The sequence below is a fragment of the Triticum urartu genome, chromosome 2 (assembly GCF_003073215.2).
Source record: "Triticum urartu cultivar G1812 chromosome 2, Tu2.1, whole genome shotgun sequence".
Classification (NCBI taxonomy): domain Eukaryota; kingdom Viridiplantae; phylum Streptophyta; class Magnoliopsida; order Poales; family Poaceae; genus Triticum; species Triticum urartu.
The window spans coordinates 741181274-741196122 of NC_053023.1; the positions used below are offsets into that span (position 1 = coordinate 741181274).

The following is a 14849-nucleotide window of genomic DNA, read 5'->3' on the forward strand; positions in this document are numbered from 1 at the left end:
TGGCTCTTATATATACCTCTTATACTGGTATAATATTGAATCAACAATTATTCAATACAATTCTACATGATATCAAACTTACGATTCTAGGGTATGACTAACCCGCCAGCCCCTCCATCGCTGCCGCCGCCCGGCTACTTCGAACGGTGTGCCGCCATCGTCGCCATCAAGGTCGCCGCGGCCGCGGCCTCCTCCGCTTCTACCTCTACTCTAGCTCTACCCCCACCAATACTCCCTTCCATCTCCTTCATCGACACCATCTCCAATATTAGCCTCTACATCCCCGTAACCCTAGACCTCGCTGCTCACAACTACTACCATTGGCGTCACCTCTTCGACGTCCACCTTGGACGATGCAATCTCCGCTCTCACGTTACTGATGACTCTCTTCCTCAACTTCATGATCCGCAATGGGTCAAGGATGATCTCACCATTATTCAATGGATCTAAATGCGAGTCTTCACAGAAATCTTCAATCTCGTCCACTGTGACGGTGCCTCCGCCGCCGATCTATGGGTGGCCCTTTGTCAGCTCTTCCAGGACAACGTCGACGCTCGCGCCAATAACCTCCACACCGAGCTTCAGAATACGGTGCAAGGTGATGCACCAGCCGACGTCTACTGCCAATGCCTCAAGGCGAACGCGGATGAACTCTGCAAACTTGGTGATCCGATCGAAGATCGCCAGCTCATTAACATCCTCCTCGTCAGCCTCAGCGAGCGGTTCGAGAAGCAGGCCTCCTTCATCCCTATGATGTGTCCGCGTCCCTCCTTCGTCGAGGTTTGCTCGATGCTCCAATGGGCCGATCATGCCCTAATTACGAAGAACTCCCGTCCTCAGATCTTCACTGCTTCTCCTCGCCCGCCTGCATCGACGCCGCCACCGCCACCTCCACCAACAGCACCTCCTCAACCATCCGGCTGGCGTCCAAGTCCCAACTACCGGGGCAAAAACCCTAGGCCGCCGCAGTTCCGCACGACTCCTGCTCCGCCCCCGGCTCCACCAATTGCACCACCACCGCCCTCGGCTTCATCAACTGCACCACCACCGCCGCCCGGATGGCGCCCATCTCCTGATCCATGGACAGGGCTGGTACAGGCGTGGCCTATGCCGTGGTCCGCCCCTACGCCATATGGTGCCCCGCCCGCTTATACCGATGGCTGGCAGCCCGACGCTCGCCCTCACACCGACGCGCCCATCCTCGCGCCCCGACAGCCAACGGTCGCGTATCACGCTGCTCCCTCCTACGCGCCACCGATCTACAACACCAGTCCTTATGCATCCTATGGCGCTCCATCGCCCCCTACATGCAGCAGTACAATGATGGCGTACCTCTCTTTATGCCCATGTCGGCCCTTCTGCCGACGCCACCACACCCGCCAGCTCCTATGCCTACACCGGCCTCTACTTCGACTCCGAGCTGGGACCAAGCTGCTTTTATACAAGCCATGAACAACTTTGCTGCACAAGGGAACTCAGGTATGGAATGGATTTTCGATTCTGGTGCTTCTCGTCATATGTCTGCATCGAGTAATTTGCTTTCTTCTTGCACACCTTCGCATTTTCCCTCTATTACTCTCGGTGATGGATCTTCTATTCCTATTTACTGCGCCGGTCAGATTCAAATCCAATCCCCAATTAAGCCTTTGCTTTTTCGTGATGTTCTTGTAGCTCCTGCTCTTATTAAAAAAATCTGATTTTTGTTCGCCAAATCACCACTAATAATCTTGTTTCTGTTGAGTTTGACCCCTTTGGTTTGTCTGTGAAGGACTACCGGACCAAGACCGAGATCGCTCGATTCAATAGCTCCTGTGATTTATATTCTCTTCATGGTGTTCCGGTCCACTTTTTCCTCCCTATAAGATTCATACAATGTGATAATGGTCGTGAATTTAACAAATTTAAAAATTAAAATTTCTTTCTATAATATGGAATTCTCTTGCATTTCTCTTATCCTTATACCTCCCCTCAAAAGGGCAAAGCCGAGTGTTCTCTTCGTACTCTTAATGACATCATTCGCACTCTGCTTGTTCAATCTTCCATGCCTTTGATGTTCTGGGCAGAGGCACTCCACACGGCCACATATTTACTCAATATTCGTCCATCTAAAGTTAACCCACAAACTACTCCTTAATTTTCTTTATTTCTCTCTCATCCAAATTACTGCGACGTTCGCGTCTTCGGTTGTCTTTGTTTCCCAAACTCCTACTCCACTTCTCCTAACAAATTTTCCCCGCACTCTATCCCATGTGTCCATCAAGGTTTTTCTGACGAGCACAAGGTTATCGTTGTCTAGATCTTGTTAGTGGTCGTGTTCATGTGTCTCGTCATGTAATTGTACCACAAGGGACTAGATGTCTCGTTAGTGGTTTGATGTTCTGGGCAGAGGCACTCCACAAGGGACTAGTGCTCGTCGTCTCTTCTTCATGGCCAATTCATCAACTAGATGTCAAAAATGCTTTTCTTCATGGCTCTCTTTAAGAAATAGTCTATTGTCAACAACCTCTTAGCTTCGAACATTCCTCCTATCCTAATCATCTTTGTCTTCTTCAAAAATCTCTTTATGGTCTTAACCAAGCACCACGTGCTTGGTTCCAGCGCTTTTCTACTTATGCTCAAACCATCGGTTTTACCCCTTCCTGTTCTGACATTTTCCTCTTCACCTTTCATCACAACACCAATAATGTTTACCTTCTTTTATATGTTGATGATATTATGCTCATAGCTTCCTCACAACAATTTTTAGATCATATTATCTCTCTTCTTCGCCACGAATTTTCTATGACAGATTTAGGTCTTCTTCACCACTTCTTAGGTATTGTTGTTATCCGTGACTCCTCTGGACTTTTCTTGTCTCAACAGCAGTACACTCTGGATCTTCTTTCTCGTGCGGGTATGCTTGATTGTCGAACTTCCCGTATCCCTGTTGATACAGGTTCCAAACTCTCTGCCGACGGTGATCCTTTCTCTGATCCTTCTCTTTATCATAGTCTTACCGATGCACTTCAGTATCTCACTCTCACTCGTTCTGAAATTTCTTTTGTTGTTCAACAAGCTTGTTTATACATGCATGATCCTCGTATTCCACACTACAATCATGTCAAACGTATTCTTCGATATCTCAAAGGCACACTAGACTTAGGTCTTCATATCAACAAATCCTCTCCCACCTCCTTGACAGCTTACTCTCTCATGCAAACTGGGCTGGTTGTCCAGATATTCGTAGGTCCACATCTGTATTTTGTGTTTTTCTTGGTAACAATTTGGTTTCTTGGTCTTCAAAAAGGCAGGTTACGGTCTCCCGCTCGTCTGCTGAAGCTGAGTACCGCACTGTGGCTCATGCGGTTGCTGATACGGTTTGGTTGCGCCAGTTCCTGTCGGAGTTGCACCGTCCTATTGAGCAAGCTACCATTGTTTATTGTGATAATATTTCAGCTGTCTACATGTCAGAGAATCCGGTTCAACACCGTCGCACCAAGCATATTGAGATCGACATTCATTTTGTTCGAGAGAAGGTGGCTCTCGGTCAAGTTCGCGTTCTCCACGTGCCTACTTCTGCTCAGTTTGCTGATATCTTTACTAAAGGCCTGGCGACTACTCCGTTTCAAGACATTCGTTTCAGTCTCAATGTCGTCGAGCCTACCGTTGACACGGCGGGGGGATGTTAGAATACAACTTGTAACAGGATTAGGACTCCTACTCGGTTTGTAATAGGGCTAGGTCAGGTGCGGCTTGGCTCTTATATATACCTCTTGTACCGGCACAATATTGCATCAACAATTATTCAATACAATTCTACAACTTGGACCCTTGTGTCTTTTACAACTAAAAGTTACCATCTGAAAAGAAAATAAAAAAAAAACAAACTCCCAAAACAACTAAAACTTGCCATCCGATTTTTTTCTTTTGTCATACTCGCGTCACTAAACTTGACATAATTTTTTTTGAAGTTACCATGTGTCCGTGCCACATGCGTGGCACTTATCCGGATCTAAAAAAAAGGAAAAAAACAGTGAAATACTAGTAGTAAATTTGTTCAATGAAAGGATAAGGCAAATACCATGACGTACTGTAGAAAACGTTGAGCAAGATGTTGGAACATGGCAGGAGTATGCGTGCAGCATGTGTGTGCGTGTGCATCCGTCCACCCCATCGTGGCAAGTTCGCGGCCGCATGCAGGAGGTGGATACAACCGGGAACGGATCCTTTAACGTCATGAAGGGATGTCATGAAACTACAGTGCAATCCCAATGCAAAAGGAAGAAGGGATGTCACAGGCACTGTAGCAAAGATAATGTGCGCAATTACTGTTCATAGAAAATAAAATCCGAAATTAATTTTATTGCACCATAATTTTGTTTGTATGTAATTTTTTAAATGTATACAGTAGATTTGTAATTTGCAAATTAATTTAAGTCATTTTAGGCTTAATCATATGGATGTGAAGAAGGGATGTCAGAGTACTGTAGCTTCCCTAACATCCCTTCATGATGTTAGAGGATCTCGTTCCGATACAACCTGGACCCCATTAACTTAATCTGTGAGCCCCCGTACAAAAATACTGCCGCTCTACTGCTGTACGTACGTGCGACGTACGAGACCGCTCCGCTGTCTGCTTCCGCTCTAGGGCTGACCGCACCGCTGACTGACGTACGTACATGTCAAGCCAACTCCACACCTCCCAAGTCCAAATTTTGGAGTTTATCTATACCAATCCGAATTCGGATTATACACCAGAAACATCACTCGGCGTGTACTGCTCGTCACCAAGGCCGGAGCTGCCTCCTTCTGAACCGTACTTCATTTCTTTTCCTCATCTTTTTCTTTTCTACCAATCCAGCGGCGCCTTTGATTTCAGATGGATAAAAGATAAAATGATTACTAAAACAATTGTTGTTGCTGTTATTGTTGTTTCTTCTTCTTCTTCTTCTTCGTCATTGCGGTTTTAGGCACATACTGATTGTGCTTTGGTTTATAAAAAAATCATCTGATTGCACAAACTTTATCTCCTTTGTTAAAATTCACTTTGAAATGTATGTGCCTACGGTTGGATGGTCGGCTCCTTCATCAATGTCCGCAGATGTGGCATTGGAGATGTCCTTAAAGCATCTCTAGTCGATCGCCTAAAACCGGTTAGAGGAGTAAAAATCCGATTTTACTCTTCTAACCGGGACCTAACCGGTCGCGTAAAAGCTATACATTTTACTCCTCGCCGCTTCAAGCGAGTAATCGGGCTCAGAGTAAAACCAAAGCACGCCCCCCCCCCCCCCCCCCCCCCCCCCCCCACACACACACACAAATCCCCCATCGTCCTCCATCTAGCCAGCAACCCTCCCTCCTGCACCATCACCCGTGCCGCCATGGGCAGATCCGGTGAGCACTGTGCAGGCACATATTCCTCACGCCGCTGCCGCGGCGCATCCTTGAGAGCGGCACGATCTTCCTCCTGTGGCATCCAAAAAACAGTGAATTAAAAGCAGCCAACTAAGCTTTACTCCGCGGTATATCCACTATTTTTAGGGGATCGGCTAGAGATGCTTTTACATCTCACATCTCATACATATAAAGGCAGGCACACACACCTAATTACCATGAGCACCTTTAAAAGACTGACCCATTTGATCTTGAGATCCACAAAGTCACCGTAGTTCCCTAGTGTTTGATCTCTCTCAAACTACAAAATGCAAAAAGAAATGGAACTGGAGGACCACACCACATGGAACAGAAGGAACAGTGGAATCATAACCATACCTTACCCCTCTATGTGTGAAGAAGAAGATTCAAGGGGACAGGAGTCTGCACACACATTTAAACTAGTGTCAACAAGTTTAAACTGGTGAGTGCCAACAAGACCAGTAGGCAGGCAGTAGCACACACGGCAAGCAGTCTTAACAAATTACTCCTAAGATACTCCTCCTCCCTAATCCACTTGTCACTAATTTTTCTTTTACTAATTAGTACAGTACATTAGTACAAAAAATAACAGCAGAGTTAGTGGGCGCAATAACTAATCCGCCACCCTTCCCCCGCTCCTCCCCTCTTCTGCCATCGCCATTTATTTCCTCCTCCTGCTCCTCCCTCCCCTCTCGCTGGATCGCCACAACATTCTCACTCCCTCCCTCCCTCTGGATCCTCTCCTCGTCCCCCCACACTACACCGCTCTTTACTCAACTGCTCCACTCCCCACCGCCGCGCCCAACCACCCCCCACCGCCCCCGGCCCCACGCCGACGCCGCGCTGCTCACCCGGCAGCAGCAGCAACAGCGGCGGAAGCGGCCGGAGCATGGCGCGCTGATCCCTTCCCTGCTGCTCGAGCGGAGTAGCTTGGAACATGGGGCGGCATTGGGCCGGCGTCCTGCTCCTCGCCCTGCACTGCGGGGTGGCGGCGCTGCTCCCCCCCTGCTCCGCGGCATCGGCCCTGCCCCCTCCCATCGGCGGCGACGGTGAGCGCCGGCGTGCCCAGCTTTTTTTTTTACCTCGCCTTGCTTAAATGCTGTTCCTTTGTGACAAATTCGCGCCGCCTGTCGCTTCCCTTGTCCGGGATCACGCCTCCGCTCCTTTCCATCCCCCCACCCCCCGTTTCAAACCGCCGTCCTAAATTTGGCCCTCGTATCTTCTGTCCCGATTCCTCTTCTTTCCGCGAAATTACTGCCCAAAATTCGATTGTTTTTCCTCACCAGCATTTTTTCCGACCGACGAGCTTCGAATTCGTGCAAATTTGCCGTTTTTTCTCTGTCTCTGACATGACATGTTTGGCTGGATTTGTTTGCGGCAGCGTTGGCGCTGCTGGCCTTCAAGCGGGCGGTGATCGAGGACCCGCACTCGGCGCTGGCCGACTGGACGGACGCCGACGGGGACACCTGCGACTGGCGCGGCGTCGTCTGCTCCTCGCCGCACGGCTCCGTCGTCTCCCTGTAAGCAGCCAACTCTTCCAGATCTCACTCAAGCTCTGCTCTGCTCATCACTGCCACCACCTACCTGTCACACCAGCTCAACGCGCTTAGGTTGGGGGTAAAAGCCTAAAAGAGGGTTCGGTGACTACGATTTGTACTTTAATCTCCTCCCCAGAACGGAACAAAGTGGATTCGGTCAGCTGTGATGCGGATAGATGCTCGGTCATGTGGGAAATGTGCAGATGGCTTGTGAGAGTGGACTGATGTGCCAGTTAGATCAGCAGTCAGTCAGTCATTCATTCAGCAGTAGGTTTGGGCAACAGGGAAAGGCCAACCGAAATTTGTACTTGCATAATCTAATCAGTCGAAATCACGCCGGGATGAGACCGCTGATTACGACCATTGGATGATGAATTTGGCTTTGTGCTTTGCAGGAGGCTGTCGAACGCGTCGCTCAAGGGGTTCATCGCGCCGGAGCTCGGGCAGCTCATCTTCTTGCAAGAGCTGTATGTGCTGCTTCAGTCTTCATTGTGCCTTCAACTGTTCTCTCAAGGACCTGGTTTCGCTGAAGTGTCTCTGTTTTGGGCAGGTATTTGGATCACAACCTGCTTTTCGGCACTATCCCGAAGCAGCTAGGATCGCTGAGGAACCTCAGGGTCTTGGATTTGGGCGCTAACCGGCTTGCTGGCCCTATACCTCCTGAGCTGAGTGGACTGAACAGCGTGAGCGTAATGTAAGATACCGATTGCTTTGCTTCTACATTTGGAATTTTTAAGTTTGGCTGCTTCTTTGCTACTCAAACTAAGGCATGTTTCATTCATCTCTTGTAGAAACTTACATTCCAACGGGCTAACCGGGAACATACCACCGCAGCTGGGCAAGCTACCAAATCTTGTTCAGCTTAGGTTGGACAGGAACAGGCTGAAAGGGTCAATTCCAGGTGGCAATGCTAGTGGTTTTTCTCCTATGGCAGATACCGGGTCGGTGACTTATCCTAACTCCTTTTTTTTTTCTGTATGGCGCTAAATATATTACAGAAATTTGAATTATGTAAACTCAGTACTGATGGAAAATTGGATATGATGTAAGGATCATCAAATTAATTTGTGACATCAATAGATTCACGATTCATCAAAAAGAATAGACTGAACTGAACTTCAGAGTAATGATTAGCTAGAATAGGACCAAAAGGACGAATATCAGTGGTAATACTTGCTAAATTTTTCCATGAGCTTTTGTTACCATTTTCTGTTGATAACATGTTCATTAAATACACTTAACAAAACCAATATGTGAGTATGTGACCATGTTCCAGTAAATTATTACTATATCTGAATACTGTATGTTTGCTTCGTCAGGTCCACACCTCACAGTGGACTATGCCCGTCTCCTCGATTAAGCGTTGCAGATTTCTCCTTCAACTTCCTTGTTGGAAAAATCCCAATTTGTTTGAAGTATCTTCCAAGGTATTATTACAAAAGGCACCTCCCACTGTTAATATCAGTTAGAAGTCCATCCATTTACATGGCTAGTTTGCAGGTCTAGTTTTCAGGGGAACTGCCTCCAGGATGACTACTCTATCCGACAACGTGCTCATCAAATTTGTGCAAGTATGTGACCCAGCCTCTACAAGCTACACAACTATTGCAGTGTTAACTAGAAATGATGACATATTTCTTGAATTTTTTGCATGGACATTGGAATTCAACTCAGTTAATCCGACAAGTACTGAACATCATGCTTTATAATAATATACATGCTGCCCTTATAAAAATTTTCTGTAGGATTTACCATCACTGCTCATGAGGCATATTCATTTCTTCAAGGGTAGTTTTGATACTCAGGCAAAACCTTATGTTGAAACTCGTGCACCACCAATATGGGTTATAGCTATTTAATGTATAACTAGCACTTAGTAGTGGCCTGAGGTGAACTTCAACTTCCATCGACTGAAATCTACTCTTGTTTTAGGCGCGTCTACAGCTGCTAATTTAAAGGGATTCAAACGCCCTGCTTCTGAGCATAAGCATAATAAAGTGCAGCAACCGACTTGGCTTATTGTTTTGGAAATTGCAACCGGTGCTCTCCTGCTTGTTTTCGTGATCACTGCTGCAATTACTGCCTCCAGAAGCTGCAATCTAAAGCCTTCTATAAGAATATCATCATGGAGTAGATCAAAAAGTTGGAGCGACGAGATAACAGTACTCATTGGTTGGTATTAACTTTATCTTATAAATTGATTATTTTGTCTAAGATATATTGTTGCCAATGTGTTCATGCTTCTTTCAGATTCTGATATGCTGAAAAGTTTGCCAAAGCTGAGTCGCCAGGAACTTGAAGTAGCATGTGAGGATTTTAGCAACATTATTGGCTCAACTCCGGAGACTGTAGTCTACAAAGGAACAATGAAGGATGGGCCTGAAGTTTCTGTCATATCATTATGCGCCTTTGAAGGTCATTGGACTAGTCAGCATGAACTCTTTTACCAAAACAAGGTAGTGAATTTGTCTAAAATTGCGATTCAGAAACACCTTTTTTTAAACTCAAATAAATAAATAGATAAAATGGGATGAACATTGTAGGTTATTGATCTGGCAAGGCTGAATCATGAGAACATAGCAAAGTTTCTGGGCTATTGCAGAGAGAGTGACCCTTTCTCCAGGATGTTAGTCTTTGAGTATGCATCAAATGGGACGCTGTACGAGCACCTACACTGTAAGTCTATCTCTTCAATTTCGTTATGCTAGACTAATATTTGCATTTTCTGTGGTGTTGTAGATTTGACCTCATTTGTTTTTCTTCCTTCAGATGGGGAAGCGGCCCAATTCTCTTGGCTCAGACGAATGAAAATAGCCATCGGCATCGCCCAAGGTTTAAGGTATCTGCACACCGAGTCGCAGCCTCCGTTTGCTATATCAGAGCTGAACTCCAATTCAGTTTACGTTACCGAAGATTTTACTCCCAAGGTACTGCATGCTTTGCTTTTACCTGTAGACTAGTACCATCTCTTTGGAGCTTATCTTTCAGATGAATACACTGTCTAACATTGTGAAATGAACAACAGCTGGTCGACTTTGAGTGCTGGAAAATGCTGTTTTCGAGGCACGAGAAGGCGCTCGGCCACTTCAGCAACAAAGCCTCTTTCCCTAGCCGGGACTCTTCGGAGGATAAATACATGGACATCCAAGGCAACACGTTTGCGTTTGGAGTGATCTTGCTCGAGATCATCAGCGGGCGGCTTCCCTACTGCAAAGACAAAGGCTACTTGGTAGACTGGGTAAGCCGAATTGTTTCTCAACCTCATTGCAATAACAGTGCATGTCTTACTCAAAGATTGTGTAAAAGTAAAATGAAATGCTGGCACAATCTATCATTTCACTAACTGAAGAAGTCATTTGCAACAAAAGTTCAAACTGGTCATTCTGAATTTCTGATCCTCACCATTTCTGCAGGCCGTCAAGTACCTCCAGCAGCCGGAGGAGATCGGGAAGCTGGTTGACCCGGAGCTGACCAACGTGCGGACGGAAGACCTGGCGGTGATCTGCAGCGTGGTGAGCCGGTGCGTCGACCCTGACCCGTCCAAGCGGCCGTCGATGCAGATCATCGCGGGTGCCCTTGAGACAGGCATCGACCTCTCGGCGGCCGGCATCCTCAAGGAGTCGTCCCTGGCGTGGGCTGAGCTCGCCCTGTCGTTGTAGCACACGCCTCACCTCGTCCCACTGTAGATTTTCGTCAATTGCTAACACTGATCTGTTGCACGCCGCCTTCTCTGCCTCCTTGCCTCTACTTGTACTCCCTCTGTAAATAAATATAAGAGCGTTTAGATCACTTCTTTAGTGATCGAAGCGGTCTTATATTTCTTTACAGAGGGAGTACAACGCTTGCTAAAGTTGGTGAGCCAGTGGGCTGGGTTTAGCTTGGATTCTCTGATACCGCTTGCCCAGTTCGGCTGCCATGTAATTCTGTGTGCCTTAGTTGTAGTGTCAGTGTGGGGGCTCAGAAAATGCAATGCTGCTCCTTATCTAAAATGATGTTGCACCTTGCCCCAACCTTGTTTTTCTGTTAGGAGTTGGGAATGGATGGATGCTTTTCTCTAGATCTTGTGCGATGGTCTGTTGGACCGGCGCGTTTCGACATCAACTTCACGTTTTTGTCCCGGACATTGGTCAGCTTCGGGTCGACTAGCTTACTGATCTCCTCAGGCCTCTCGAGGTACCTGGTAGCCTGCAAGAATGTAGAGATTCTTTTTTTTTTTCAAAACGGAGGCAAAAGATTTGCCTCATCTCATTAATTAAGAAGAAAGAATGTAGTGATTCAGAATGTAGCCTGCGCAAAAGAATGTAGAGATTCTGAGTAAACAGTTGAAAGCTGGCTGCAAATGTAGTGATTCAGAATGAGCAGTTTGAAAGTTGGCTGCAAATTGCAACAACAGAGGAGAAGTAGGTCAACCAGGCAGGCAGGCAGACATTTCTGGTCTGGCAACAGGAGACTGTCTAAATTCCAAAGCCTTGTTCAAACTTCAAACCCAGGCGCAGGGAACATGGCAGAACGCCGTGCAGAAACGCATAGAATAGAAAGAGAGATGCTACACTTACAGGCAACTTTCAACGCGTTTAAACTTACGGACTGAAATGAAATCATCTGATTGGGAGGAGGAGGGCCCCATCTCCGAAATTCAGGGGGGAGGGATGAATTAGGCGCTGGCACATATGTCCGTACGACAGTTTCCGTAATCATCATCTGTAAGTGAAGCAATTTTGGAATAGAAATGAAAGCCAGGCTTGCCACTTGTGTGCATCATAAGTGCATTTTCATCAGATACATGGCCATGATCATCATCATTCGCAGCGGATCGGCACTCCCATCCCATGTCCTCTGCGGAAAAACGCATGGGCCTCGAGTCATCTGCAAGCAAGCAAAACTGTCTCCAAGATGCAGGCTGCCCCCTTTCTTTCTTTTCTCTTTTTTTTTCTTTCTGCCAAGAGAGTGTGCTTGTTTTATTGGGCTAGCAGGGGAGAACCCCATGCATCTTCCTTTTTCTGCAGTAGAAATGTGTAGGTAGTTTTCTTGGAGGGGGCAAGTGGTGGCCCTTGTCCCTGTTACAAGTTGATGGCACACCAACTAGAGATCCGAGTGCAAGTGTTTCCAGCTGAATCAGGCCAAGTGTACTTACTAGTCATACACAGATCCTACTTACTTTTTCTTTTCTTTCTACAACTGGCATAAGAGATTATTGCCAAAGCCTATTTTATTCTTAGCTTGAAGATGATGGCACACCAACTAGAGATCTCAATGGTCGTAGTGGTACGTGTCTCCAGCTGAGAACAGGGCAGTAGCACTTACCAGTCATGTCACAGATCCTACTTGCTATTTTTCCTTCAACTGCCAGAGTAGACTATTAGTATCAATTTATCCAAAAAATATACCTAGATTGTACATCCTTCTTCTTGGCAAACCCTATTTTATTCTTCTTGGCAAAGCCTGTTTTATCCTTAGCTAGATGATGATGGCAGGCACCCCACACCAACTAAACATCTCAGTGATAGTACTGGCCAGGAAAAAAAATAGTTGTGATCAATGGTAGCACTCATGCCACAAGCAAGTAGGTCTTCAAGGATTCAAGGCAGGCATGTGCTCCCTGGTCTTTCTGGTCTCCCTGCTGCCTCCTCCGCCCACCTTTCCCTCTCTGATGTTGCCGCCTTTTAATTCTCTTCAGCAAAATCATCATCAGCAGGTGGCCCCATCCATGGCTACAGCAGCCATGGCCAACATCTTATCATTCTTCTCCTCCAAATAATGTACTACTAACAATTTCAGTATTACAAAGATGTAATGGTTTCAGGCTAAGGCAGCCATGATCCCAACACCTGTTGCTTCTGCTAAGCATGATTGCTTGATTAGATTGCACTATCATTAGCAGAAAGTGTTGTTATTAGAGGACAAAAGCGCGGTACTTAATGATCTATCCAGGAAGCAAGCAGATGCTACACATGCTAGTGGCCTTTTGATGACGTGATGCTTTTGTAAAAGTTGTAGCTGGTAGGTAGTTAATGGGAAAGGAAGATGAGGCGGTGTCATGATTTGATTAATAAATAAACAAAGGAAAGAAGAAGGCGGCTTTTTTAAAAATGATGCTTTGTCACTTGTGTTGGAAAGATAATGCAGGTGCGCACCAGGTTCCAGGCATATCCGACAACATGCATAGATTCTGCAGAAACAAACTGGATTATTTCCGGTTAACAGTAGCCTGAAACCAGGCGTATAATTCAGTTTTTGTCTGGTTTGTTTAGAGGCAAACTGAACAAACTCAGCAGCTTATACATGCTGACATCTTTTGTTGTCTTTCAACAGTGGCAAATCTCTCAATGTAAATTAACATAAAGTGAAGATTGAAAAGTGTACCTTTCTAACTCTCTCTATCTTGTTGTCTTTCAACAGACAACACGCATAGATTCTGCAGAAACAAACTGGATTATTGTTAAAAACTGTCTCCTCAAACCAGGCTTATAATTCAGTTTTTGTCTGGTTTGTTCTTCATAGGCAAACTGGACAAACTCTTCCACAACTTGTAAATGCTCACCAATTTTTTCCTCTCTTTCGACATTGGCAACTTTCTCATGTAAATTAACATAAAGAGAGGATCAAAAAATGTACCTTTCTTTGACTTTGTATCTTCTGACATCATGTGTGTGAGCTGTGAAGCAGCAGGCAACCAGTGGTGTGTACTGGTGTGAGTCTGAAGCGAGTACAGCCAGCTTCCTTTCCTTTGAGGAGATCCTCCTAAGCAAGGACACCAAAGTCCCTCTACTCAATACTCACTACTCACTTGCACCATACCACATATCCCACAATGGCCAACTGGCACTGAGGACTGTTTGCTCTGCCTTGCAACTGAAGCCTATCCAATATCCATACAAACATACAAAGCAAAAATCAGACAGAAAATCTCAAGATCTACTGCAACTTTTTCTTCCTTGCAGTTTTTGTCCAGCTCCTAGTAGCTAGGAAGGGAAAAGAAATTGCTGGAAGAACAGTGCGATGGAGTACTAGAGTCAGAATCAACCAGAGCACCTTGGCCTGATGTGTTGTAGTTACTAGACCTAGATGTCCTGATGTAATGACAAGGGTACTGTGCTCTAGACTACACTTTTGGCCTCATGTGTTGTCGACTAGTACCATTGGGTGTGAGGACAGGGGTGGTGAGGTGAGTTTGGTGTGGAGTATTATGTGAGAGGGAGAGCCATCAACCACTCCCTACTTAATGATGATAGTAGCTACTTAGAGCATTGCTCTCATGGACATCACATATATGCGTCTATTAATATCTGCACATTTTTGTTTCAATTCTGCACGTTGTTGTTTTTCAGCAATCAGAAGTTGTGGAGGAAGCAAAGTACTAGTATGCTACAACTAAATCAAGATTCATTTTTGGCAGCACTACGTACTAAACCAAGATGGTTTTAATCATTTGTTAGCTCATAGTATCCCCCATATTTCCTCGCTTCTACAGTCTAAACTGATAGATCGGTGATGGTGAAACTATCCTGGTCTAATAAAGGGCTATACAGTCGGTAAAAAAGGGTGATTTTATTTATTCATCCAAAACAGGTCTTGTTTGGAAGCAGCTGCTACTATTAGCCATTCTTTCATTTACTTTAATGAGAACAGTTAGCCCGTACCGTACTGCGAAAGCACTGAACTCACTGATCAATCTGGACGGACAAGTTGCAACTACATTGAGATCTGCCTCAAGAAAAAATAAAGATCATTCATGGAACTGCTTCAGGTAGTGCGTACCTGGTTATTACCCTTGTGACCACTTCCACAGAGATTTTGTGACAAACCGCGCCAGTTTTCGCGGCGAGGTTTGGCAGCAAGTCCTCTGAATCATTGCATGATCTTGGATGTATAGTGCTAACAATAGTGTTCTTGCAATATGTCCGCAAAGAAGCTACT

General features: G+C 45.8%; 1 protein-coding gene across 1 annotated transcript; it reads left to right on the top strand.

Annotated features, from left to right (window-relative positions):
- Positions 1–6059: 6059 nt before the first annotated feature.
- LOC125540390 (probable LRR receptor-like serine/threonine-protein kinase At1g63430) lies at positions 6060–10989 on the top strand. The gene is made up of 13 exons (XM_048704005.1): positions 6060–6443; positions 6776–6914; positions 7328–7399; positions 7483–7626; positions 7724–7873; positions 8252–8359; positions 8433–8503; positions 8865–9104; positions 9183–9388; positions 9476–9608; positions 9702–9859; positions 9958–10170; positions 10346–10989. The coding sequence occupies exons 1-13, from the start codon at positions 6332–6334 to the stop codon at positions 10589–10591; spliced, it is 1992 nt and encodes a 663-aa protein (XP_048559962.1). The 5' UTR covers positions 6060–6331; the 3' UTR covers positions 10592–10989.
- The last annotated feature ends 3860 nt before the right edge of the window (positions 10990–14849 follow it).